At 37.2% G+C, this 27,848-nt stretch overlaps 1 protein-coding gene across 2 annotated transcripts; it reads left to right on the top strand.

Moving 5' to 3' along the window:
- Positions 1-126: 126 nt before the first annotated feature.
- On the top strand, positions 127-27,471 carry UGT2C1 (UDP-glucuronosyltransferase). Of its 2 annotated transcripts, none has more exons than NM_001195805.2 (6): positions 127-847; positions 8,892-9,040; positions 17,274-17,405; positions 21,862-21,949; positions 22,803-23,022; positions 25,569-27,239. In NM_001195805.2, exons 1-6 carry the CDS (start codon positions 127-129, stop codon positions 25,846-25,848), a joined length of 1,590 nt encoding a protein of 529 aa, NP_001182734.1. In that variant the 3' UTR covers positions 25,849-27,239. The 2 variants fall into 2 exon arrangements, with proteins under 2 accessions (NP_001182734.1, XP_089157821.1); XM_089301695.1 differs by having other exon boundaries at positions 160-363; positions 25,569-27,471.
- Positions 27,472-27,848: the final 377 nt, after the last annotated feature.

Below are 27,848 nucleotides of genomic sequence, written 5' to 3'. Positions count from 1 at the left end.
TACACTCTCTGAAGCTCAGCCCAGTCCACTATAAGATGATTGAGAAAAGTCAAGAGGACTTTGGACCATCAGCTTCACACACTTGATTTACACTGGGGGTGTATTTGGTTAGAGCAAGCGTTAGCCATGAAGGCTGTGAAAGGCTTCTGTGTTCTTTTCACACTGCTCCTGTGTTTCGTTGACTCTGGAAGGACTGGGAAAATACTTGTTTGGCCCATGGATTTTAGCCACTGGATTAATTTAAAAGTTATCCTGGAAGAACTCCAGCTTCGTGGCCATGAGATAACTGTGCTGGTGCCTTCACCGAGTCTTCTGCTCGATCATACCAAGATTCCCTTTAATGTGGAAGTTCTCCAGCTTCAGGTAACCAAAGAAACCCTCATGGAAGAGCTCAACACAGTTCTCTACATGTCTTCTTTTGAATTGCCAACACTTTCATGGTGGAAGGTGCTAGGAAAAATGGTAGAAATGGGCAAGCAATTTTCAAAGAACCTAAGAAGAGTGTGCGACAGTGCTATAACAAACAAGGAGTTGCTGGACAGGCTTAAGGCAGCTAAGTTTGACATCTGTTTGGCTGACCCTTTAGCCTTTTGTGGAGAGTTGGTGGCCGAGCTCCTCAATATTCCATTTGTATATTCTTTCCGGTTTTCTATTGGAAACATCATAGAGAGAAGCTGTGCTGGGCTTCCCACCCCTTCTTCATACGTTCCTGGGAGCACATCAGGACTGACAGACAACATGTCTTTTGTACAGAGACTGAAAAATTGGTTATTGTACCTAATGAACGATATGATGTTTTCACATTTTATGCTTTCAGAATGGGATGAGTATTACAGCAAGGTTTTAGGTAAGAGGAATTCACTTGTAAAAAGATTCATACTTCATTTGCTAAACAGAAATATTTATCTTAATGTATGAAACTTAAACCTACTGGTTTTGTAAAAAGATTTATATATTTATTAGAAATAATGGCTGAGTGGGGAGATACAGGGACAGAGAGAGAGATAGAGGAAAGGAGAGCAAAAGAAAGAGAGAGAGAGGGAGGGGGAAGAGAGAGCTTCTATCTGCTCAGTGACTCCTGAAGTGCCTGAAACAGCTAGAGTTAGACCAGGTCCAAGCTGGGAGCCAGGAAGTCCATGCAGGTCTCCCACATAGTTGGCAGGGATCCGAGTACTTGGGCCATCACCTGCTACCTTTCAGGCACAGTAGCATGAAGCTGGTTAGGAAGCACTGAGTAGCCAGAACTTGAACCACACACTCCAATATGGGAAGTAGTTGTCCTGAGCCAGGGCTTAACCTGCTGCACCACAATACCCAAACCTAACCAAGGTATTAAGGTTTCAGTATAATAGCCAAGTTCTTGTGGTCAGCCTGTTCCACCAAAAACAAATTATTTTATTATTATTTTGTTTTTTATTAAAATTTATTAGATATCCATATATATTTTTTCAATTTAATAATGTTTAACATTTTGCCATATTCATTTCATATGTAAATATTATATATATATATACTACTTTTCTTAAAAGGTGGGTATTACTATCATATAATGTGGGATTTGAGACAAGAATACAAAATGAGGAAAGAAGGGTATACTATGCTGAGTATATAATTCAGTGAAGACAACATTTATAACTATCAATATGCTAAATAATATGACATGCCCATTTTTATACTCCCTTTATATATTAACTTACACATATGGAAGAGAATATATGGAATTTTTTATTCCTATTTTGTTTAGTTCACTTAGCAAAATGATCATCCAGTTTCATCCATTCTATTTATAAATGTCAGGATTTCAATCTTCTTCCTGGCTGAGTAATATCTCTTTATGAATACATACCACATTTTGTTTATCCAGTCATCAGTGATGGGCATCTAGGTTGATTTCATATTTTTGCTACTGTGCATTGAACTGCAGTAAATGGAGTGTTGGCATCTCATACGCTGACTTACTTTCCTCTGGATATATCCCCAGAAATGAAATTGATGGGCCACATGGTAGATCTATTTTTAGTTTTTTTGAGGAATCTAGATGCTGTTTTCCATAGTGGTTCTAATTTACATTCCCATTAACAATATATTAAGGCTCCCTTTTCTCCACAATCTTACCAGCATTTGTTATTTTTGGACTTTTAGATAATAATATAGATTCTAACTGGAGTGAGATGAATGATTCTTTATAGTGTATAGCCACTGCTATTGACATATTGTTGTAGTTATTATGGGGTAACTAATCATGCTGATATTTTTGTGCCTCACTCTTGAATTTATAAATCTAAGTACAATATCTTAATAGTTCCACTAACTTTAAGTTAAAAGATTTCCATTATATTGACAAGGTAAAAAAAAATCACAGTGCCAACAAATAATGTTTTTCCCACACATGTCTATCTTACATGCTTTTTGTTTTTGGTTTTAAGGTTTGTTGTTGCTGTTGTTGATTACGCCATTGACAAATTCTTCCAGCACAAACACAAGTAATAGTAGTGATAACAGACTTTTCTCCTTAGTATTATTTTAACAGTATCTCTAATACTCTATCATTACTAAATACTAAGTTTATTTTAAAAAATACTAAAATCTTCCACTATAGTTGTGATTCCTTGTTTTATTCAGCAGAATTCATTTTCCTTTTTAATATTATCTGTAATCTAAGTTTCCTATAAAATATTATTTCTTCATCAACTATAAACAGAATGAGTGCTTTGTAATGAGGAATATGACACAGATATAAGCCACTGATTGATTCAATGAGGCACATGACCTACTTAGGAACAACATGTCTCTGTTAGACTTTTCCTGGCCTTCTGTGTCAGAAGTAGTTGCTGGCTTTTTGTAAAATTAGTGCTGAGAAAATTTCAACAGAAATGAATGCACCTATTATTTTTCTATGATTAAAGGATAAGCAGGAAAAGGTAGAACTGGTATAAAATAACTGTAATCTGATTAATCTGATTCTGGTGATAATTTCTGAGTAATCAATCAAGCAGTGTATGGTCTCTTGCTAGTACTAATTTGTTTGCTTACTTCAAATTCTAGCAATTTAACACTCAGCTTTGAAATCTTTTCTACAATAATCTACTAGTGATAAGAAATGAACCTATCTGTCTTATTCATTCTAGAATGCTTTCTCTGGGAATACCATCTGAGAAAGAAAAATATGGGGATAGCATTGTAGCGCAGCAGGTAAAGCCCCAGCCTGAGACACCAGTATCCTATATGAGCACTGGTTCAAGTCCTGGATGCTCTACTCTGTATCTAGTTCTCTGTGAATGTACCTGGGAAAGCAGCAGAAGACGGCCTGAGAGCATGGGCCCCTAGTACCCATGTTAGAGAGCAGGGTGGAGAACCAGGTTCCTGGCTTCAGCCTAGCCTGGCCCTGACCCTTGAAGCCATTTGGGAATTGAACCAAATGATAGAAGATCTCTCTCTCTCTCTCTCTCTCTCTCTCTCTGTAATTCTGCCTTTCAAAGAAATAAAATACATATTAAAAAAGAGAAATATTTAACTTGATAAATCAAAGGGAACTATTTCTTTACCTCTCTCATAAATTTGAAAATGTTACTAGTTAAAATTTTCTATTTAGTTGTTCAGAATATAGAATTTGTTACATAACATAACCTGAGTATATTTTTAAAATTTTTATAAATATGTCATAATTCTTACACAAATATAAAATATATCATGTTAGAGATGTATTCAAATCATTCAGGAGAACACAGTAAAATGGCAAATCTGGTTCAAATATTATTCTGAAGAAGTATTTATTAACATTCTTGTGAAAAATTAAGATGTTAGGATAGTATTCCTAGATTAGACACAAAATTCATTAATGTCTTAAAAAGCAACAAAAAATTATGATTTATGAGATGACAGAGAAATATTCAAGTTATATTTAATTTCACTATAATTATTTACTTAAAGTAAATAGCAAAATGCATTCATTTTCCCAAGTCAGTTAAATAATTCCTAGATCCTTCATGGAAAACAGAGCCCTGGCATGATATCAAAAGACATTCTTGTAGTCTCATTTAATTTCCAAATTTAGGACATTTTTTCTAATAATATCTTTTTCCAAACCAATTACTTTAATTATTTCCTACCTGTTATGCTATCTTCATTTCATTAGGTGTATTAAGTATACAGATTCTTATCTAAAGAGTGAAAGGTTATAGGATAAAAAACACCTTCTTCTGAAAAAAGAATCATGTGGCTCAGTAATTCTTCTTCTAGTATATAGTCAAGAAAAGATACCTTCACACAAAATATGAACTCACAGTAGCATTATTCATAGTATCAAACAATGACAAAAATTCACTCAAATGTTTTTTTTTTATTTTTTATTTTTTTTTATTTTTGACAGGCACAGTGGACAGTGAGAGAGAGAGACAGAGAGAAAGGTCTTCCTTTGCTGTTGGTTCACCCTCCAATGGCCGCTGTAGCCGGCGCACCGCGCTGATCTGATGGCAGGAGCCAGGTACTTATCCTGGTCTTCCATGGGGTGCAGGGCCCAAGCACTTGGGCCATCCTCCACTGCACTCCCTGGCCACAGCAGAGAGCTGGCCTGGAAGAGGGGCAACCGGGACAGAATCCGGCGCCCTGACTGGGACTAGAACCTGGTGTGCCAGCGCCGCAAGGCGGAGGATTAGCCTAGTGAGCCACAGCGCCAGCTCACTCAAATGTTTAACAGATGATTGGATTAATAGAACATGATACATCCTTACAAAGGAATAATATTCAGAAATAAAATGCAGTAAGTTGTTGGTGCATGTTATAAACGATTTTAAAATACTCTTCCTGGTAACATAAGTCTGCATAGAAGATCACGAATTGAATGATTCTACTTAAATAAATTATCCAGGTGAGGCGAATCCATAGAGAGAGAAAGTAGATCGTTTTTGTCATGGACTGGGAATGGGAAGAAATGAGCAATGATTGCCAATGGAGCATCAAAATGGGGATAAGGAAAATGTTATTTGGAGGATAAAGAAATCTTTCAGTTAAAAAAGCAATCATGGCTCACATTTTTGTGAGTATACTAAAAATCTCTCAAGTGTGTGCTTTACAAGAAAGGATTGTATGCTATGTAAATTATACCTAAGAAAGAGGCTATAGAAAAGACAAATGAGGCACCACACAAAGGGAATCAGAAGACAACCATATATGACACCAAGAAGGCAGTAAAGTGGGAAATGCATTGAGGATGAATCTGGATTTTGAATATCATTGTTATTGTCAGTATTAATTCCCATAAATTGCTGAGATTTGTGTGTGATCTCTTCTATGTGTGTATTTTGGGACAGTTCAAAACACATCATATTTTCTGATTAGGACTTCTAGAACATTGAAGTGACTATTCCAAAAGCCATGTTGTGAAAGATCATATGATTATTGCTTCTTCACATCTATGAAACTGAATACACATTTCAGAAAGACATAAAGTCTTTGAGTACATGTTCTTATACCATGGTAACTGAATAGGATTCAGAGATGAAATTCTGGTCCTTGACTAAAGAACAAATTAATAGAGAGATACTAATTTGAATTCTTTTCTGTTAATGTTCCATTGATTGGCATTATAGCTGGAAGCTACCTCTTTCTCATTGTTTGTTATCTAAACTTATCAGAAAACAAATATTTCACAACCAAATTATTGAACAGTACTACACCTTCATCCTCTTCCCCCTAAAAGAGAGAAATAGACAAAAAGGCCTGTGAAACGTGCATGCACTCTCATTGTATATAGTAAACTAAATGATCACTTTCAAAAATCTATTGATCCCTGTAGGCCCTTTCTGCCTTTCCACGCCACAATCAGGTTTCACCTCACCCCGGTTAGAATGGCTCACATTCAGAAATATACCACAATAGATGCTGGAGAGGATGTGGGGAAAAAGGGACACTAACCCACTGTTAGTGGGAATACAAACTGGTTAAGCCACTATGGAAGTCAGTCTGAAGATTCTTCAGAAACCTGAATATAACCCTACCATACAACCCAGCCATACCACTCTTTGGATTTTACCCAAAGGAAATGAAATTGGCAAACAAAAAAGCTGTCTGCACCTTAATGTTTATTGCAGCTCAATTCACAATAGCTAAGACCTGGAACCAACCCAAATGCCCATCAACAGTAGACTGGATAAAGAAATTATGGGACTTGTACTCTATAGAATACTATACAGCAGTCAAAAACAACGAAACCTGGTCATTTGCAACAAGATGGAGGAATCTGGAAAACATCATGCTGAGTGAACTAAGCCAGTCCCAAAGGGACAAATATCATATGTTCTCCCTGATCGGCGATAACTAACTGAGCACCAAAGGGGAAACCTGTTGAAGTGAAATGGACACTATGAGAAACAATGACTTGATCAGCTCTTGTCCTGACTATTGATGTACAATGTAATACTTTATCTATTTTAGTATTTTTTTTTGTTCTAGTACTATTGATTGAACTCGGTAAGTCACACACAATTGTTCTTAGGTGTTTAAATTTTAACTGAAAAGTGATCCCTGTTAGGAATTTGGAAAACATTATGCTGAATGAAATAAGCCAGTCCCAAAGGGACAAATATCATATGTTTTCCCTGATCGGTGACAACTAACCGAGCACCAAAAAGGAAACCTGTTAAAGTGAAATGAACACTATGAGAAACGGTGACTTGATCAGCCCTTGCCCTGACTGTTGATGAACAACTTAATACGTTATCCCTCTTAGTATTTTTTTTGTTTGTTCTACTTAATACTTTTGGTTGAATACTGTAATCAATACAGAGTTATTCTTAAGTGTTGAAACTTAACTGAAAAGTGACTGCTGGTAAATATAAGAGTGGAAATAAGAAAGGGAAGAGATGTGCAATTTGGGACATGCTCAAGCTGACTTCCCCAAATGGTAGAGTTAGAAACATACCAGGAGTTTTCCAATTCAGTCCGATCAAGGTGGCATGTACCAATGCCATCTCACTAGTCCAAGTGATCAATTTCTGTTCACAATTGATCATAATGATAGGACTAAGAGCCAAAGGGATCACATAAACAAGACTAGTGTCTGCAAATACTAGCTGATAGAATCAAAAAGGGAGAGAATGATCCAACATGGGAAGCGAGATACACAGCAGACTCATAGAATGGCAGATGTCCTAAACAGCACTCTGGCCTCAGAATCAACCCTTAAGTCATTCGGATCCGGCTGAAAAGCCCATGAGAGTATTTCAGGCATGGAAAGGCAAGACACTCTGGGGGGAAAAAATGACCTAAATGAAAGATCTCTGTGAGTGAGACCCCAGTGGAAAGAACAGGTCATCAAAGAAGGAGCTACCTTTCTCTGAAGGGAGGAGAGAACTTCCACTCTGACTACAACCTTGTCTAAATATGATCAGAGTCAGTGAACTCAAAAGGCTTCCATAGCCTTGACAACTCATGACAAGAGCCTAGGGTGATTACTGATGCCATTAACAAGAGTGTCAATTTGTTAAGTCAACAACAGGAGTCAGGGTGCACTTACTCCTCATGTAGGATCTCTGTCCTTAATGTGCTGTACATTGAGACTTAATGCTATAACTAGTACTCAAACAGTATTTTTCACTTTGTGTTTCTATGTGGGTGCAAACTGTTGAAATCTTTACTTAATGTATGCTAAACTGATCTTCTGTATATAAAGAGAATCTAAAATGAATCTTGATGTGAATGGAAGGGGAGAGGGAGCAGGAAAGGGGAGGGTTGCGGGTGGGAGGGAAGTTATGGGGGGGAAGCAATTGTAATCCATAAGCTGTACTTTGGAAATTTATATTCATTAAATAAAAGTTAAAAAAAATCTACTGAAAGACTTCCAGACCAGGTAAGATGTAATCAATTGTGAAACTGCATTCTAAATATCAGAAAAAGAGATAGATTACAGTCATAAAGTTACCAGAATGCTTTGAAGCAATAAGTTTGTGATAAATTGCAATTCTAATAGGGGAGGTACTCCACCAGTAATCTGAGGATGACTGCCTGAGTTCCTTTTTGCTTGCTGGAAATATTTGCCAATTCTGAGCATGGAGCTCAGTTCAAACTTGGTGCAATCAGGTAGATGCTACAGTATAGGCAGAGAGTACAAGCCAGGGGTATATTAGCAGGCTTGTGTTCATATCCTACCCCTGGGTATTGGGTTCAGTGTGGCAGGAAGGGGTTTTGTCAAGGGCCATTTGGATATTCAAAACTTCATTTTCCAGTCACACAAAATTGTCAAATTTATCCTGCTAGGGGCTAGCATTGTGGCACAGTGGGATAAGCTGCCACCTGAGATGCCACAGTATCTCACAGTAGCACTATTTCAAGCCCTGGGCTGCTCCACTTCTGATCCAACTTCCTGTTAATACTTCTGGGAAGGCAGAGAAAGATGGCCCAAGTGCCTGGGCCTCTGCCACCTATGTGGGAGATTCAGACAGTGTTCTAGGTTCCTGGCTTCAGACTGGCCAGGCCTGGCCTTTGGGGCCCATTGGGGAGTGAACCTGAAGGTGGAAGATCTCTCTCTGTCTCTCTGGCCTCTTCAACTCTGCTTTTTCAATTAAATGAGTAAATTTTAAAATAAAATCATCTTGATATGTATTTACTGAATTTCAGTTCCTGCCTGTGGTTGCCTTGGCAGGGCTAGATCAAATGATTCCGCGGGCCTCATATGGCCTGCAGGCCAGACATGCCTGACCCCTGTACTACACTTCTTAACCCTTTGTTTGGTTATTCATAATCTCACTGGTGTGTTTCTTGAAGGCCAATTGATTTCACATGGGTTACGTGGGCCCAGTATTGGTTCTCTAGAAATTTTCTTTGACAATTATGGTAAAATATTTCCCATTTTACCTATAAATTTATCTTGCCTCTATTACTCTGTTTTTATTCAGGAAGACGTACCACAATATGTGAGATTATGGGGAAAGCTGAAATGTGGCTGATACGAAGTTACTGGGATTTTGAATTTCCACGCCCTTTTTTACCTAATTTTGAATATGTTGGAGGACTACACTGCAAGCCTGCAAAGCCCCTGCCTGAGGTAATTTGATTTGCTTATTTTAGTGAGTTCTGGTATTTTTCTTCTGGAATTATCTCTAGTTTATTATTTATAATATCTGATCCTCACATTGAAATAAAAAGGGGAATTAATAGAAATTAATAGGTGTTTGTCCCCTAGATGATTACACTACCATGGCAATCTTATTATTTTATCATATCATCAGTGATATTTATCGAACCTGTCAGATATTGGATATAGATGAAATTCTTGGGCCCTGGTTATGGTGAAGGCCTGAAATAACCTCTTGCCCATGTGAATGAACTGAAGTATGTCTTCAACAACCATAAAGTACTGGCCAAGACTAGACATTCCAAAATGTTCTCTGCATTCAAGGGACTTTGTTCCAGATAGTGCCTTCTCTGTCAGCCTGAGTTTTAGGGTAAAGAACGTTTTGTATCAGCTGCCACTCGATGGGTGTATGTATGGCATGAGAAGTAAACTATTGTTTTAAGCCATTGAGGTTTCGAGATTGTAGGTTATTTAGCATAACCTAGTCCTGAATGGTCAATAGAGGTGAATAGAATAGATCAAATAGACATATGATGAACCTTCAAAAAAAATCTCTCAGAAGTCAGGAATGATGAACTGTTTGGATTGCATAGAAGAAAGAAATCAGACAGAACAGATCATGGAAGAGGTAGGAGAGAATGCAAAGAAGCAGGTGAGTAATCTAAGTATTTTTATGTCAAAATTAAGGAAATCCCAGATAAATGACTAATGTATAAGCAGTGACCCAACACAGCTTGTAGGCTAGAAAAGAAACAAGATTGAGTACAGGGAATTAAAGATATATTTGCTATAGTTCTTGTGTGAGATCATAGAGATCTAAACTACAGTGTGGTAGTGTGTTTGAGTAGGAATGGAGAGATTTAGAAATATTTATAAAAAGTTGAGCAAGTCTCGGTATTTGTATGGAGGTGGAGGTTGAAGAAAAGAGTAGTTAAAGAATGAATCTCTGCTTTTGTCTTTGTATGAGTTCTTTCCTTTATTTGCATCTTTATGTGGTAAAGTCCATAGAGAATGTTGGAATTTACTATAGCGAGGGACTTGTTGAGGAGAGAAGTTGATTGAAAAGTCATGTGTTCATGTTTGTGTATGCTGAAATTGAGGTACCAAGGCAATGTCAAATTGAATGTGAAGCCAATTTCAAGGGCAGGTCTTAACACACTGTTAATTTGTTTCAATACGACTTTACTTTTTATAGTCATTTATATACATATGAAAAGTAAGCTAAATTTGCAGATCCACGATCTATTTATTCCCTGCCCATCCATACACATAGGTACCATCCCCCATCTTGGTACATGTGCCACAATCAATGAACCTACAATTACACATCATTATCAACCAAACTCCATAGCTGCATTAGGGATACTGTATCTGTAATAAGCTTCTGTTTAACGTTTACCATGAGGCTTTAGAAAAACCCTATAGCCTTGGAAAGTTATTGTGATGAGTAGCTCAACTTTGATCACAAAGAAAAGAAATGAACAGAATAAAACATCATCTTAGCTCCATTTTCACACATACACACATTTTGAATTTTGATATTGCAACTTCCATTTTTATTTTACTTATCCCATGAAAGTGTGTTGTATTTATTTCTCAATATCTTCTTTTGTATATTTTTACCTTTTGGCATTCAAATTAAGTTTATAGGGGGGTCATAACTATAGATTCTGTAATACAGTATGTTAAATATTGCTGTATACTTATATTTACCAGTGAATTTTATGAATTCAGAGATTTTTGTCCATCCATGCTGACATTCATTTCTTCTAGTTTGGAGAAGACTCTTCAGCAGTTCTTGCGTTAGAGATCTGTGATAGTGCATTCCCTCAATTTTTTTTTTTTTTCTGGGAAGGTCTTTTCACTTCTTTTATCTCAGATAAACTTGGCTGAGAACCATATCCTTGGCATGGAAATTAATTTCTGCATACAATATTCTGAATATATGAACCTCCTGGCCGTTGAGGTCTCTGCTGAATAGTCTGCGTCCAGGCATATTGAGCTACTTTTATAAAATATTTACTTTCTTCTGGCTATTTTCAGAATCCTTTACTTGTTTATCTTTTAGAATTTTCCCATCTTATGTTGAGGGATAGTGGTGTTTAGATTGAATTTATCTTTGTTCATCAATAAGTAATCATTTATATATTTCTCCAGGTGCAGAAACTTTTCCAATTTCAATTCCTTGAATGGGATTTCTATTTCTTTGTCATTTTCATGCTATTCTTGAATGACAAGGAATCTCCAAAGGGTATTCCATAGTGGCTTTACCAGTTTGCATTCCCACCAACAGTGGGTTAGTGTCCCTTTTTCCCCATATCCTCTCCAGCAACTGTTGTTAGTTGATTTCTGTATGTAAGCCATTCTAACCTGGGTGAGATGAAACCTCACTGTGGTTTTGATTTACAGTTCCCTAATGGCTAGTGATCCTGAACATTTTTTCATGTGTCTGTTGGCTGTTTGGATTTCCTCTTTTGTATAGTGTTTATTTAGGTCCTTGGCCCATCTCTTAAGTGGGTTGTTTGTTTTGTTGTGGTGGAGTTTCTTAATCTCTTTGTAGATTCTGGTTATTAATCCTTTATCTGTTGCATAATTTGCAAATATTTTTTTCCCATTCTGTTGGTTGCCTCTTCACTTTCCTGACTGTTTCTCTTGCAGTAAAGAAACTTCTCAATTTGGTATAATCCCAATTGTTGATTCTGGCTTTGACTGCCTGTGCCTCTGGGATCTCTTCCAAGAAATCTTTACCTGTGCCTATATCTTGCATGGTTTCTCTGTTGTTCTCTAATATTTGATGGTGTCAGGTCATAGGTTTAGATCTTTAATTCATAGTGATTGGATTTTTGTGTAAGGTGTAAGGTAGAGGTCTTGCTTCATGCTTATGCACATGGAAATCCAGTTTTCCCAGCACCATTTGTTGAACAGACTGTCCTGGCTCCAGGGATTGGTTTTAGATCCTTGATCAAATATAAGTTGGCTGTAGATGTTTGGATTGATTTATGGTGTTTCCATTCTGTTCCATTAGTCTATCTTTCTGTTTCTGTACCAGTACCATGCTGTTTTGATTACAACTGCCTGTAGTATGTCTTGAAATCTGGTATTGTAATGCTTCTGGCTTTATTTTTGTTGTATAAGATTACTTTAGCTATTTGAGGTCTCCTGTGCCTCTGTATGAATTTCAGCATCATTTTTTCCAGATTTGAGAAGAATTTTTTTGGTATTTTGACTGGTATCTCATTGAATCTATAAATTACTTTTGGGAGAATGGACAAATTGATGATATTAATTCTTCCATACCATGAGCATGAAAGATTTTTCCATTTTTTGCTATCTTTTTCTATTTCTTTCTTTAAGATTGAGTAATTCTCAACATAGAGATCTTTGACAACTTTGGTTAAGTTTATTTCAAGATATTTGTTTTTGTGGCTATTGAGAATGGGATTGATCTTAGATGTTACTTTGAACTTGCTGTGATCTTTTATTGAGAGATTTTCTTCCTTTAAATTCTTTCATATTGATGACCATATTTCTGTATTTCTGTGTGTAACACATCTTTAAGCATCTTTTGCAGGGCTGGACGAGTGGTGACAAATTCTTACAATTTCTGTTTGTTATGAAAGGTCTTTATTTCACCTTCATTCACAAATGAGAGCCTTACAGGTTATAATATTCTGAGATGGCTGTTTTTTTTCTCATAGTTCTTGGGCTATATCTCGCCATTTCCTCCTAGCCTGTAGTGTTTCTGATGAGAAGTCTGCTGTGAGTCTGATTGGAGATCCTCTGAGAGTAATCTGATGTTTCTCTCTTGCACATTTTAGGATCTTTATGTTTCACTGTCCTGAGTTTAATCACAATGTGTCATGGTGAGGATCTCTTTTGGTCATGGTTACTAGGGGTTCTATGTGCTTCCTGTACTTGGATGCCTCTTTCCTTCTCCAGACCCAGGAAGTTTCTGCTAGTGTCTCACTAAAAAGGCCTTCTAATCCTTTCTCTCTCTCCATGCCTTCAGGAACTCCTAGAACCCAAATGTTGGGTTTTTTAATAGTATCCGTAGATTCCCAACAATATTTTTTAGATTTCTAATTTCCTCTTCTTTTGTTTGGTTTGACTGTATACTTTCCTGTGCTCTGTCTTCTAAGTCTGATATTCTATCTTCTGCCTCATTGATTCTGTTTTTAAAGCTCTCAAATATGCTTTTTATTTGTTTTATTGAATTCTTCATTTCATTTTGATTTCTCTTCAGTATCTCAATTTCATGTTCTACTAAATTCCTCATTTCATTTTGATTCCTCCTTAAGATTTCATTTTCATGAGAGAGATTTTCTTGTCCTGCATGGATTTCAGTAGTTCATGCTTTTTTTGATTATTTCCAAATATTCTTATCATACATTTTTGAGCTCCATTTCTTGTATTTCTTCTATTTCATCATCTTCAAAAATTGTATTAGAGTGCTGTGTTCTTTTGGGAGTGTCATGTTGTCTTCCTTGTTCTTGTTTCCTCGGTTTTTGAGTTTGTTGCTTGGCATTGTGGAGCTATTCTTTGGTTTCTTCTTCTTCTTCCTTTTTTTTTTTCTTTTTTTTTTTTTCTGTGGTGACTTTTCTCATTATACTATGATTCTAGATTAAGTGAACTGTCTGCTTTTGGTGAATCTCTAAAGACGTGTGTTGGGTGTGGCCAGAGAGCTCTATTCAGTTCTTCAGGGTTAAGGGTGTGCCTAAGGTGACACACCCAGATTTGGCGTGGTAAATCTTCTATCTTTTTTCTTTTCTTTTCTTTTCTTTTATTCAAAAGGGAAGTCATTCTGCTCAGATGAGTTCGTCTCCTGGATGGTGATCAGTGCCTGAGCACTAGCCCAATGGGTATAATATTCATTTGCTCTGTCCCAAGGACCACACAAAGGATCTTTTCAGTCCTCAGTGTAAGCTCAAATTCCCCTGCAATGTCTCTCACTGGGTAGCCAGGGCCACCTGAGATTGTGGCATCTCCCCTGAGACTACTCAAAATCTCAGCCACTCTATGAGTTCTCCCACACACCCTCAGTTGTTTTTTTTTTTTTTTTTCACTGTCCTGGTTCATATGCTTCACACATTCACCAGGTCTTAGTCTCCTGTTATTACTCCCCACCATAGTCAGATTTTTCTGCTTGGCTGAGGGCAGACGCAGCCCCGAGCTGGCACAGCTGTTACATATATCCAAAATGGCACCTGCTCTATTGGCTCACATGCCTTTGTAAGGTGAGTGGAGAGAGAATCGTACCTGTACCGTCCTTTTTATTTTTGCTCTCCTCTAGTTAGGCTGGTGTACTTTCCTCACAAAGTTTCAAGCCTCATTCCCTCTAGGCTCTTATTGCCACTTTTCTCCCAGGGTCTTGGGCTACTGTGGTTTTGTCTCACCTCTCTTTCCAGCACTGGCATAGTGATTCTCGGCAGCTGGGTCCCAAGCTGTGGGCGCCTGTGCCCTCCACGTAGATCTACCATGTCCCTCTAATTCCGGAAGAGTTTCCTCTGCCATTTTTTCCCTAACTCTTCCTTGAGAGTACACTATCTCCACTTTTATTAAACTATCTTTTCCTGGACTATCAGCAAGCTCCCTCCCTATTCCACCATCTTGGAACCTCTCCTCTAGTGTCCAACAATAGACATTTTCCTGTTGTGTTTTTGTACACTCCATTCTCAGCTCTGCTGCTCAAGGGATTACTATGGCTTCTGTTTTAAGTTCTGGGATACTGCTGGTGTCAATTTTTCTATAGTTGCCTTTGGTTTTCTGCAGTAAAGCATGAGGCCCATTTAAAAAATAAGATTTATTTATATATTTTAAATGAAGAGTGAGTGAGAGAGAAAGAGAGAGAGAGATCTACAATCTACTGGCTCACTTTCCAAAGGGCCCCAACTGCCTGAGCTGTGCCTATCTGAACCCAGGAGCCAGGAACTTCTTCCAGATCTCCCATGTGGGTACAGGGCCCAAGGACTTCGGTCATTTTCTGCTGATTTCCCAAGTGCTTTAACAGGGAGCTGGATCTGAAGTGCAGCAGCTGAAACACAAACTGGTGCCTCGTTGGCAGGCCCACACTCCACAGCGCTAGCCCTGGCCATTTGCTTTTAATCTATCCTTTTGGTGATATCACTTGTAAACTAAATTAATGTGAGTCATATCTGTATATATGGAGCCCATCCATCCACAAACAAGTGTGGTGGTTGATTATGTCAACTCGACTAGGCCATGGTGTTCAGATTTATAATCAGATATAATATGGGATAATTCTATGAGGATGTTAGGATGTTAATACTGAAAAGTTCACCTTGAATAAAATGCATTGCTTTTCTTAGTGTTCACATTCAATCAGTTGGAGGCTGAAAAAAAAAAAAAAAAAAAAAAAGACTGACTTTCTACAACAGGGAAACCTGTCAGCAGATACTTCAGACTTGAACTTCAGCATCTCCCTTCCTGGAGTCTCCAGCCTGAGAGCTCATCTTGAATAGCTTTGCCATTTAACTTCTATATCACATGATGCAATAACTTAAAATAAATATTTCTCAGCATATACACATACAACACACACATATGCAGACACACATATATACATCTTATTGCTGCTTTCTATTTGGATTTTCTTCTGTGATATGTATTAGATTATGCATTTTTTGATAAAAGTGAATATATTGTGACTTTAATATAGTTCATATCTTAATTGCCATAGTGAATACTGGTTCATAATTTATTAAATATTCAAGTCAGTTTAGTTATAACTGTCATTCATGAATATTATTATTTATAGTGGTTATGAATTGGACCAAGCTTATGTAGTTTTTATTTTTTCTAATAATTGTATATTGATTATTTTAGTTTGTCCAATGCTTTCACACATACACAATATACTGTCTTCTGCTTTCAAACCTCACAGGTTTCCTTTGTCTTATTTGGTTAACATAGCTTGTTTAGTACATAAACAAAAGGTGGAAATCCTTTTTTTTCCTTAAATATGATTAAATATTACTATCTTCATTTTGAATGCAGTGTCATATGCTTCCATGATTGCATTGTCATCCTTAGAATACAGATAGTTTATGTTATGATTTGGTTAGTTAGTTACATGGGTACCTATTTCTTCAATGTGATCATGGCAGTTTAAAATACAAATGCAACTGAAATAAATTATTTAGGAAACAAAAAAGGACACCATTAGCAGATTAGTACACTGTGATTCATCTTGAAAGTTGTTGATGATCTTAGCGTACAAAACCAAATATGAAGTAACAAACTAGAACCATTTAGCATGAAGGAATCAAAGTTCTTCATCTGAGTCACTGGGAAGAGGAAATTGAAAGGTAGTGGAGAGTAGCAAATATGGTCATTGTCTTTATAATCAACACGATTATCATGAAAATGTGGCTCTGCCACTGATTACAATGTTGCCTTGGAGAAACTGCTTTAACCTGAGATAACTTTCTTATCTTTGAACTTGGATATTTCTCTGGAGATTCTCATGATACTTAAGTTGAATGATATGTAAAGGGTTCAGAATGGTAGGAAATAATAGCCATCAATAATTTATAAAAACAAGCCGGTGCTGTGGCTCAATAGACTAATCCTCCGCCTTGCAGCGCTGGCACACCGGGTTCTAGTCCTGGTCAGGGCGCCGGATTCTGTCCCGGTTGCCCCTCTTCCAGGCCAGCTCTCTGCTGTGGCCAGGGAGTGCAGTGGAGGATGGCCCAAGTGCTTGGGCCCTGCACCCGCTTGGGAGATCAGGAAAAGTACCTGGCTCCTGGCTTCGGATCAACGTGATGCGCAGGCCGCAGCGCGCTGGCCGCGGCGGCCATTGGAGGGAGAATCAACGGCAAAAGGAAGACCTTTCTCTCTGTCTCTCTCTCTCCCTCACTGTCCACTCTGCCTATCAAAAAAAAAAATAATAATTTATAAAAACAGACACACGCATCTCAGTAGTATCTACAGCATGTGATAAGGAAATCCTAGACTTTGATCATATCACTTCTCTGCCTTTTGGCCAAGATCAAGTGTAGACTTTGATCATTTTAATTTGTCAAATATTAGTGATGTACGTTAATCATATACACTCTCAATGATCAGATGGTTGAACGCATTTGAACTCAGAGTTATCTAATAATCCAGAAACTGAGAAACATTTGAGGCTATGCAATTTTTTTGGCACTAAATTTTCATATTAAGAACACTGATTTCTTTACAGGAATTGGAAGAGTTTGTACAAAGCTCTGGAAATGATGGAGTAGTAGTATTTACTCTGGGTTCGATGATCCAAAACCTCACAGAAGAAAGGTCGAATCTGATTGCATCAGCTCTTGCCCAGATTCCACAGAAGGTTTGATAATTTTATTTATTTTAAAAAATTGCTAATTTAAATCCAAAGGGCTTTATAAAAGTGTAACTTACAAATGTAGCAACATTTATTGCAATCATTAGTACCAACTGGACTGAAATTTAAAGAAAAAAGTATTAAATATCAGAAGAGAGTACCCAACAATATTTAACTGCTATCTTGCTTTAAACTGGGTGTTAACTAAAGAAAATGTATTTCAGAGTATTCTAAAAAATAATAAACATAATATTCTTTCTATCTATTGTGGGCTAGTCAGGCCCAAACTCCTGTTTTAGGTCTTTGTCTTTTACTTAGAGAAGAATTCTAAGTACAGGCACAAACACAACATGCAGCATGATAAGGTTTATTTACAGAATGAGAAGAACACACAGGCCTATGAGGGCTTTATCTAGGGAGAATGGGCCAGGAAGAGTAAAGAGGGACTTCCATACCCTACTTCTCTGGGTCCACAGGGAAGAGAGAGAAATAGAGAGAGCCCCTCCACTTTACCTAACTCCTTATGAGCTTCCAAAAGGGAAGAGATTACATAGAATTCCCCCTACGTCCAAGGTAAGGTTGATAGGATTACGTGGCAGTTGAGGTGGGGAGGGGGGAGATGTGGACTCTAGCTCGTGAGTTATCTATCTCACTGATCCTTCTCACATTATATCTATAGCATTTTCTAACCATATTCCTGATTTTTAAGGTTCCCCTGTAGTCTTAGGTTATTTGGTTGTTCTTGATTGTTGATTGTTTTTACATTTGAAGCAAACATAAAAGTTACCACTAAAATGACAGAGAACACAAGAACAGGTATTCAAAAGTGTGGGCTCAATGTGCAGGATTCCATGATACTCGATTTGCTAATATTTGATGTTTTTATTTGTTTTCATTTTACTTGAAAGTCAGACACACACACACACACACACACACACACAAACACACACACATATTGTGAGAGAGAGAGAGAGAGGGATCTTCCATCTGCCAGTTCATTCCCGAAATGCATCTCAATTTTTCATCCTAACACCTGCAACAAACATCTACTCCTAGCTAATGGATTTTAAGCTTGGCCCTGCTGGAGTTTAGAACTGGCACCTTAGATTCCTGGGGTATTATGAAATAATGATTCTTCTATTTAAATTTAATTAACTCCTCAGTATTACAGTAAAACATTTATGAGATTAAATTTTATGTCTATTCAAAGCATCCCTTTTTTCTTAAGGTAACCCAATTCATTAATTGATGTTTTTCTGAAATCACCAGGGACATTTTCTCTTTTTATTTTAGTTCAAACCAATAGTTGCAGGCAGATTTAAGCTTCAAACACTCATTATAATGTTTTTATCTACAACCAAATTACTTTCAAAAATTTACATATTTAATGTGAAGGAAACTTCAAAAAAGATTTAATTTTAATTGATTTAAAAGTTAATACTTAGGAGTGACATCAGGCAATATGATAGACTAAGAACTACCAAGAATCAGTTTTAACAGCTATATAATTATACTGGTGGAAATCATCTTTAGCTGTTAGGGAATTCTGGAATCTATTTGAATGCTTCCGCCTTTCTGTGAAACCCCTGCATAATTCATTATGGTCAGTGTAACCTCATCACAGTAGCAATTAGAAATTCTCCATCACCCACCTGTAAGGCAAACACAAGCCCATGTCAATGATGCAGTATGGTGGATGGAGTTAAGGGAACTGAACCTTTTCCTCCAAATACTGGAATTTTGTTTTCTGATTGCTAGTTTCGACCCTCAACCAAGAATGAGAATGAACATTGGCCATAATTATTCCAACTCTCACCAGCTGAAGTGGCTTCCTGTTTACATTAACAAACATGCCCATTTAACCCTTTTTTCTCTTTTTACAGCACAGATATTAACATATTAGAACATTCAAAATATACTACATAAAAGTTTTATTTAGAAATTCATGTTTAGTCTCAGAGGAAGACATAGATTCAGAAAACATCTGAAAAGATTCTAATCTTTTGCCTCAGGCCAATCCTTGAAAGAAACGCATAATTTAAAAATATCAAATCTCAAGAATGGGAAAAAATAATATTTCCAGATGCAGTACATAACGATAGTAAATGTCTGTTTGTCAACAATAACGATGAAGTATGTAAAGAAATATAAAGTGTAGGCCGGGGCCGTGGCTCACTAGGCTAATCCTCCACCTGCAGCACTGGCACCTGGGTTCTAGTTCCCGTTGGGGCACCGAATGCTGTCTCAGTTGCTCCTCTTCCAGTTCAGCTCTCTGCTGTGGCCCGGGAGTGCAGTGGAGGATGGCCCAGATCCTTGGGCCCTGCACCCACATGGGAGACCAGGTGGAAGCACCTGGCTCCTGGCTTCGGATTGGCACAGTGCACTGCCCGCAACGCACTGGCTGTAGCGGCCACTTGGGGGGTAAACCAACGGAAAAAGGAAGACCTTTCTCTCTGTCTCTCTCACTGTCTAACTCTGCCTGTCAAAAAAAAAAAAAAAAAAGAAAAGAAACATAAATTGTAATGCATTCAAACATAAAAGCTAAACTGATAGCAGTCATTAAATTATTTACCACACAAAGACTTAAATACAAATGTTTTTGAAATGGCCAAGGAACAAATGGTATATATTGAGAAAGACAGGAAAATAATGTATGAATAAAACAATAATATAAACAAAGTGAAAAAACTTTCAAGACAAAACAAAAAAAATCTGGAGCTGAAAATTCTAATAACTGAAATGAAAAATTCATCTAAGTGTTTCTAAAGGAAATATAGGCAGTTAAAAGAATCATCCAACTTGAAGAAAGGGTTATTGAAATTACTGAGTCAGAGAAAGAGGAAGAAAATGAACAGAACCTATGGGCTGTGGGATACCATGAAGTGAACTAATATGAATTATGAGAACCGCAGAAGGCAAGAAAATAATCAAAAGGACATGAAGAGTGTTTGAAGAAACAATAGCTTTGAAAAACCAGAATAGTTTCAAATGACTTATTTCATTTATTTGAAAGGCAGAGGGAGAGAGAGCATTTCCATCTGACAGTTCATTCCCCAAAATTGCCACAACAGGTAGAGCTTATCAAGCTGAAACTAGGAAACAAGAGCTCCAGGGCTCCCAGGAGGCTGGCCGGCCTAGACCCAACTTCTTGGATCAACTTTTGCTTCCTTCCTGGCACATTACGGAGAAAATGGATAGAAAGTTGAGCAGCCAGGATTCAAGTGGCCACCCTGATATGAGATGCCCTTATTTCAATCAATGGATTAACAATACCAGCCCCTGAAAGTTCTGAATTTTATAAAGTATGTGAATATATGAATGCAAGAAAACTAAGGGAGGGTAATCCCAATGAGATGCAAAGCATCTGAGGGGCCGGCACGGTGGCATAGTGGGTAAAGCTGCCGCCTGCAGTGCTTGCATCCTATATGGGCACTGTTTCGAATCCCAGCTGCTACGCTACCAATCCAGCTCTCTGCTACGGCCTGGAAAAGCAGTGGAAGTTGGTCTAAGTGTTTGGGTTCCTGTACCGACGGGGAGACACAGAAGAAGCTCCTGGATCAGCCATCTGGGGAGTGAACTAGCAGATGGAAAACCTTTCTCTCTCTGTGCCTCTGCAATTCGGTTATTCAGCTTTCCAAATAAATAGACAAATATTTTTTAAAAAATCAGGATGAAAAACAAAAGTTCTGGTTAGCTTCATTAGTGAGTACAACTAAACATTTAAAGAACGAACACTAATCCTCAATGTCTCCCAAAAAAATAGACTGAGACTTTCATAACATTTTCTAGGAGGTCATAATTACCTAATATAAAAGTCAGAAAAGGATATTACTCAAAATACTAAAGATTAATAAACATACATGAAAAATATCCTGAACAAGATACTAGTGCATAAGTTATAACAACGTATTGAAAGATTATTCACCATGACAAAATGAGATGCATCCTATAAATGCAAAGGCAGTTACCCTAAGAAAGTCAATTAATTAAATACTTTACTCTCATAGATAAAGAAAATCCATACAATCATTTAAAATTAAACAGAAAACACATTGGTCAAGATTCATCACTCTTGCATGATAAATAGAACTCCCATAAAACTAGGAATGCATGGCAAATTCCTGAAGTGTGGTTGTATATAAATGAAGCTACCATCATACTCGGTAGTTAAAACTGAAACCTAAGAGGAACAACAAAGCAGGGATACCGGCTTCTACCTGTTCATGGCAATAAACAGAATCAAAAAAGGTAGTGTGTGTTTTTTTTCAGGGCAGATTATGAGTGACTGAGGTCCAGCAGACAAGTCTAGTGATTTTCAATGGATCTTGGCAAATATTCCAAAGTGGGAAAATTCTAATCAGAATGTGGAGGCATTGAACTTCTAATTGCCTCGTCCTGATGAGATGTGATTCAGAGAATCTTCTAAAATGTTCTAACACAGTAAGTTCCTTTATCTTAACAGGTTCTGTGGAGATACACAGGAAAGAAACCAGCTACATTAGGACCCAATACCAGGCTCTTTGAATGGATTCCACAGAATGATCTTCTTGGTAAGAACAAAACTAAGCAGAGCTGAATGTGAGATTATTTGAATGCTTATTCATTAAGAAATAAATCCAAAAATTTCTATTCAAAAAAGAAAACATGAAAGCTTAATGTCTTCATGTTTCTATGGCCTAATGGAACACCTCGTGAAGCTCTAAGATAAACCTGAGTGTGAAAATTCTGTTGGTCATTCAGTCTCTGCTCAGATGTAAAGTGAGTAGACTTATCGGGCAGGCTCTCACTAAACACACAAGGACGCCTACAGTTGCTTCATGGTTCTTCATGCCCATTTTCTGCCACATCTATTCCATCTTCCTCACTATAACTTTTTGGAAACAAAATTCCAATGGTTTCATTCAGTGTTTCTAATATTATGGATAGTCCCATACTCCTATAAAATGCAAAATCCAATTCTCTCAAGCAGAGCATTTCATGAAGTTGACCTAGTCAGTCTCTGTAGTCTGATACACTAACCTTCTCCCATTGAAACTGCACAACTTGCCTCCTTTTCCCAGCCACATAAGAGTTCAGATTTTACATCTCTACATTTCTTTTTGTTCATGTATTACTCATCCCATCAGTTTGTCCACCTGGCAACTTCATTCCATCATTTAAACTCAGTCTAAACTTTTCTCAGAATTTGATAGAATGAGTTGATTTCTGGAACAACCCACTGCTACTTCACCTGGGTAAACTACCTGATAATATCTTTGAAGCATACAATAATTTTCATGTGGTCTCATGAATTGTATGGGAGATGTTTCCTAATTGAATCAATATTTTATATAAGTGTCATGTGTTTTCTTTATTTGAGATTCTCACAATTTAAAATATTAATATATTATTGTTTCCTCTTAGGTCACCCCAAAACCAGAGCTTTTATCACTCATGGTGGAACAAATGGTCTCTATGAAGCGATTTACCACGGGGTTCCCATGGTGGGAATTCCCTTGTTTGGTGATCAACCTGATAATATTGCTCGTGTTAAGGCCAAAGGGGCAGCGGTTGATGTGGACTTGAGAATTATGACAACTTCAAGTTTGCTTAAAGCATTGAAGGACGTTATTAATAATCCTTCGTGAGTATAGACTGCTTCTGTCCTGAGGGGCTTTTGACTCATTCAAAGGAGAAAAATGTTTCACTCAATTTCTAAAAGCATTAGTCTGAAATAGCTGTTAACATGTTGCTTATACTTCCAAAATTCTATAGAGGCATTTCAAATCACCTATTGTCTTTTTTTTTTTTTGAAGATTTATTTTAATTTTTGAAAGACAAAGTTACAGAGAGAGGTAGAGCCAAAGAGAGAGGTCTCCCATCCACTGGTTCACTCTTTAAATGACAGCAATGCCCAGAGATGAACTGATCCGGAGCCAGGAGCCAGGAGTTTCTTCCAGGTCTCCCATGTGGATGCAGGGGCCCAAGGACTTGGGCCATCTTCTACTGCTTTCCCAGGCCATAGCAGAGAGCTGGATTGGAAGTGGAGCAGCCGGGACTCAAACCAGCACCCATATGGAATGCCAGTGCTGCAGGCCGAGGATTTAACACTGGCCAAGTCACCTATTGTTAATGGGCAGCAAATGATAACCTCAAAGAAACACTTAAACATCTTTCAAAAGTGCAAGTTCCTGTTAAAGAGACACAGCTTTTATTTTTATGAAAATACTTACTGTTACTGTACAGAAAATTATATGCATTGTTATTTTACAGAATTTAGAAAATAAGAAAATAAAAATATTAAGAAATCAGTAAACTCTTGCCACATGTCTATAAATTAACTTATCAGTAGAAAACCATTACTTCAGGGGCCGGCACCGTGGCGCACTAAGTTAATCCTCCACTGTGGCGCTAGCATCCCATATGGGCACCGGTTCTAGTCCTGGTTGCTCCTCTTCCAGTCCAGCTCTCTGCTGTGGCCTGGGAAGGCAGTGGAGGATGGCCCAAGTGCTTGGGCCCCTACACCCACATGGGAGACCAGGAGGAAGACCTGGCTCCTGGTTTCGGATTGTCATAGCTTTGGCTGTTGCAACCATTTGGGGAGTGAACCAAGAAAAGGAAGACCTTTTTCTCTGTCTTTCTCTCTCTCACTGTCTGTAACTCTATCTGTTAAATAAATAAATAAAAATCTTTTTTAAAGAAGAAAGAAAATCATTACTTCATATATTTCCTTTTCCTAATTAAAAATAGAAAAGAAATATATAGTACTAATTCCACTAAAATTGGATAATTTTTTTTAATTTAAAAATATACTCTTCTATTTAGTGAGAAAGAAAACAGTAGAATGAAATGCAAATTGAAAAGAGTTTCCAGGTTTTGGTAACTATTTTATTAATATCAGATAAATCACTTACTAAAGGCTACATGTAAATTTAAGAAAAACCTAAACATTAAGAGATTAAAGATTACAATAATTACCTTTAAAAAGGTTTTCAATTTGTTCACTATAAAATGACTTTTCACTCTGATGTCACATTTCAATTCCCTACCCATCTCTTAAACACTGGCCTGTAATTTCTGTCGGTTGTATTACGATTACATTTTTGAATAATGTTGGTTAGTATTAGTTTTATAATTACAAGGACCTAATGATGCTAGTAATGTTTTACTACAGTATCTCAACTTCTGAAAATATTCATTTTTATTAATTTATCAGTCTTTTGTTTATGTGTTCATTACTTTTGTTGTTTCTTTTTTTCCTGAAATATATCTAGAGCTACATTTTCTTTACATTCTTGAATATTAATGAAAGCCTGCTTTTTTAATTAAAAGCAAATATCACCTTGGCTTTCAATAATACACCCAGCTCATAATCTCTTCTTTAGAACTTACTGTATGTTACTTCACTACCTCCTGTAACTCAGTGTTGCTACATTCTCCTTAAAGTATGATAACATTCGAGCACGGGAAAATAAAGCTTTATCTCATCTCATCCAAGGATAGCCTTTTTGTAGTTCAGACATCCAAAATCCCAAACCAATACCCTGGCCTAGGCTTTTGTTTCTTGAGTGAGTAAAATGTATACTGCATTGCAAATGCCATGTACGTATCACCACTGGTACTTATATCCTTTTATACCTTGCAGAATAGTCTAACAACTGTTCACTTCCAGACATTGTTTCTTGCTTATAGGATTCAAAAGACTGAAACATTAGGACCACAGAGATCACAGACTGAAACCACTCTCTGGTCCCATTGAGGATTAGCCCACTGAGAACCCTAACAGCCATAGGCCAAACTTTATTAGGAGAAGGGATCCCTTTACCACAAGCAGCCTCCCAATCCTGTATCCTTTTACTATATTGATCATAAACCACTCTTGGAAATGAGATCCAAGCATCCACCTTCTCAAACTACATATGCTACTTTCTTACCTCTGAATGTTAAATTATTTTCTGCTCTCCTCCAAATGTGGTTTACAATACTGAACATCTATCACATTTCAGTCTATGGGCCACCATATCTATAAGTATCAAAGGAAAATAAACTTCCATCTGTGTATTTGGTGATATCTATAAAGTATAATTTACTATAAAATTGTGTTATATATTTATAAGGCCATGCAACATAATTTTAGGTGTTCTGTGGTCTTAAAGTCCCTAAATTGATGTCTATGTATTCAACCCTCAGTTATAAAGAGAATGCCATGAAGTTATCAAGGATTCACCACGATCAGCCCCTGAAGCCCCTGGATCGAGCAGTCTTCTGGATTGAATTTGTCATGCGCCACAAGGGAGCCAGACACCTTAGGGTTGCAGCTCATGACCTCACCTGGTTCCAGTACTACTCCCTGGATGTGGTTGTGTTTTTGCTGACCTGTGTGGCAACTATTATTTTCCTAGCCAAAAAATGTTGCTTGTTTTTTTACAGGAGGTTTTGTAAGACAGGAAATAAGAGAAAGAGAGAGTAGTGCTTTCTAGACAGTTTGGCTGGAAATCAGTTTAGATCAGTGATATGAGTAACAGTCATAGATTCAACAGATTGTTCCTTTTCTCTCATGTATTCTAGGACGTTCATCAGTTTTTCAGATCAGGGAGCAAAGAATCACACAAAAAGTTTGTCCTTGTCTTAGATATGCATAATGTTTGTGTCTCAATGTATTTCAATACTTTGTTGTTTCAGAAAATCAGTTACTTTTGACTAGTTACTGTATGCTAAGGAAAAGTATATGATTAAAATGTAATATCTATATTTTTGAAACAAGTTTAAAAATATTTAAAATTTGTCTCACATAATTTTTCTTCTAGTTGTATATGAAAAAGAGATTTAAATATTTACTGAAGTATACATAGTTTGTGGAAAAATGCATTCTGCAGAAATGCTATTATCATTTGAGTTTATTAACAAGCCTTAGCAAGAACTCTGCATGAACGTGTAGACACTAGTTGAATTTTAATAGAAGAAAGGATATCTTTTTTTCATTGTTTTAGAAAGACTTTCTATTCTTAAGTGTTGAAAATTAACTGAAATGTGATCCCTGTTGAACATGGTGGTGGGAATGGGAGAGGGAAGAGATGTATAATTTGGGACATGCTCAGGCTGACTTGCCCCAAGTGGTGGAGTTGGAAGCATACCAGGGGATTCCAATTCAATCCCATCGAGGTGGCATGTACCAATGCCATCTTACTGTTCCAGGTGATCAGTTTCAGTTCACAGTTGGTCATGGTGAAGGGACTGGGAGTCAAAGGGAGCACATAGACAAGTCTAGTACCTGCTAACGCTAACTGATGGAGTAAATAAAGGGGAGAGTGATCCAACATGGGAAGTGAGATACTCAGCAGACTCATAGAATGGCAGATGTCCTAAATAGCACTCTGGCCTCAGAATCAGCCCTAAAGGCATTTGGAGCTGGCTGAAGAGCTCATGAGAGTATTTCAGGCATGGAAAGCCAAGACACTCTGGCAAAAGATCTCTGCAAGTGAGATCCCAGTGGAAAGAACAGGTCATCAAAGAAGGAGGTACCTTTCTCTGAAGGGAGGAGAGAACCTCCACTTTGACTATGACCTTGTCTAAACAAGATAAGAGTCGGAGAACTCAGAGGGCTTCCATAGCCTTGGAAACTCATGACTGGAGCATAGGGAGATTACTGATGCCATAGACAGGAGTGTCAATTGGTAAAGTCAACAACAGGAGTCACTGTGCACTTACTCCTCATGTAGGATCTCTATCCTTAATGTGCTGTACATTGAGATTTAATGCTATAACGAGTACTCAAACAATATATTTCACTTTGTGTTTCTATGGGGGTGCAAACTGTTGAAATCCTTACTTAATGCATACTAAGCTGATCCTCTGTAAAAAAAAAAAAGAAATTATCAATTCCCAACTTGACTCTCACTGGGATTAAACATGACAATAGGTCTGCTCTGATTTCATCATCATTTAAAAAAAATCATCTATTATTTTTCACTTTATGTTTCTGTGTGGGAGCAGACTGTTGAAATCCATACTTAATGTATACTAAGCTGATCTTCTGTATATTAAGATAATCGAAAATGAATCTTGATGTGAATGGAAGGGGAGAGGGAGTGGGAAAGGGGAGGGTTGTGGGTGGGAGGGACGGTATGGGGGGGAAGCCATTGTAATCCATAAGTCGTACTTTGGAAAATTATATGCATTAAATAAAAGTTATAAAAAAAAAAAAAAAGAAAGACTTTCTCCCAATTCTTTGTTCTTGAAGTCAGAGAATTATTACTGGGATAGTGTTAATGTAATTAAATTTTCACTAAATTATTGTCCAATATTTGTCATTCATAAGCTAAGCTATGTAAACTTAAAATTTAGCTTTATCATAGTAAAATATATTAACATTGGTGGGATTATTTTTGTAAGGTAATGATGACACAAATAAGAGAACATTAAGCAATTTACTTGTAATTGAGAATACATTATAAAGAAATTTAAAGTCAT

Source organism: Oryctolagus cuniculus, chromosome 8 (assembly GCF_051225735.1).
Source record: "Oryctolagus cuniculus isolate XC-2025 breed Fujian yellow rabbit chromosome 8, ASM5122573v1, whole genome shotgun sequence".
Taxonomy (NCBI): Eukaryota; Metazoa; Chordata; class Mammalia; order Lagomorpha; family Leporidae; genus Oryctolagus; species Oryctolagus cuniculus.
The sequence above is the reverse complement of the archived record's forward strand: the minus strand, read 5'-3'. Positions and strand labels throughout refer to the sequence as shown.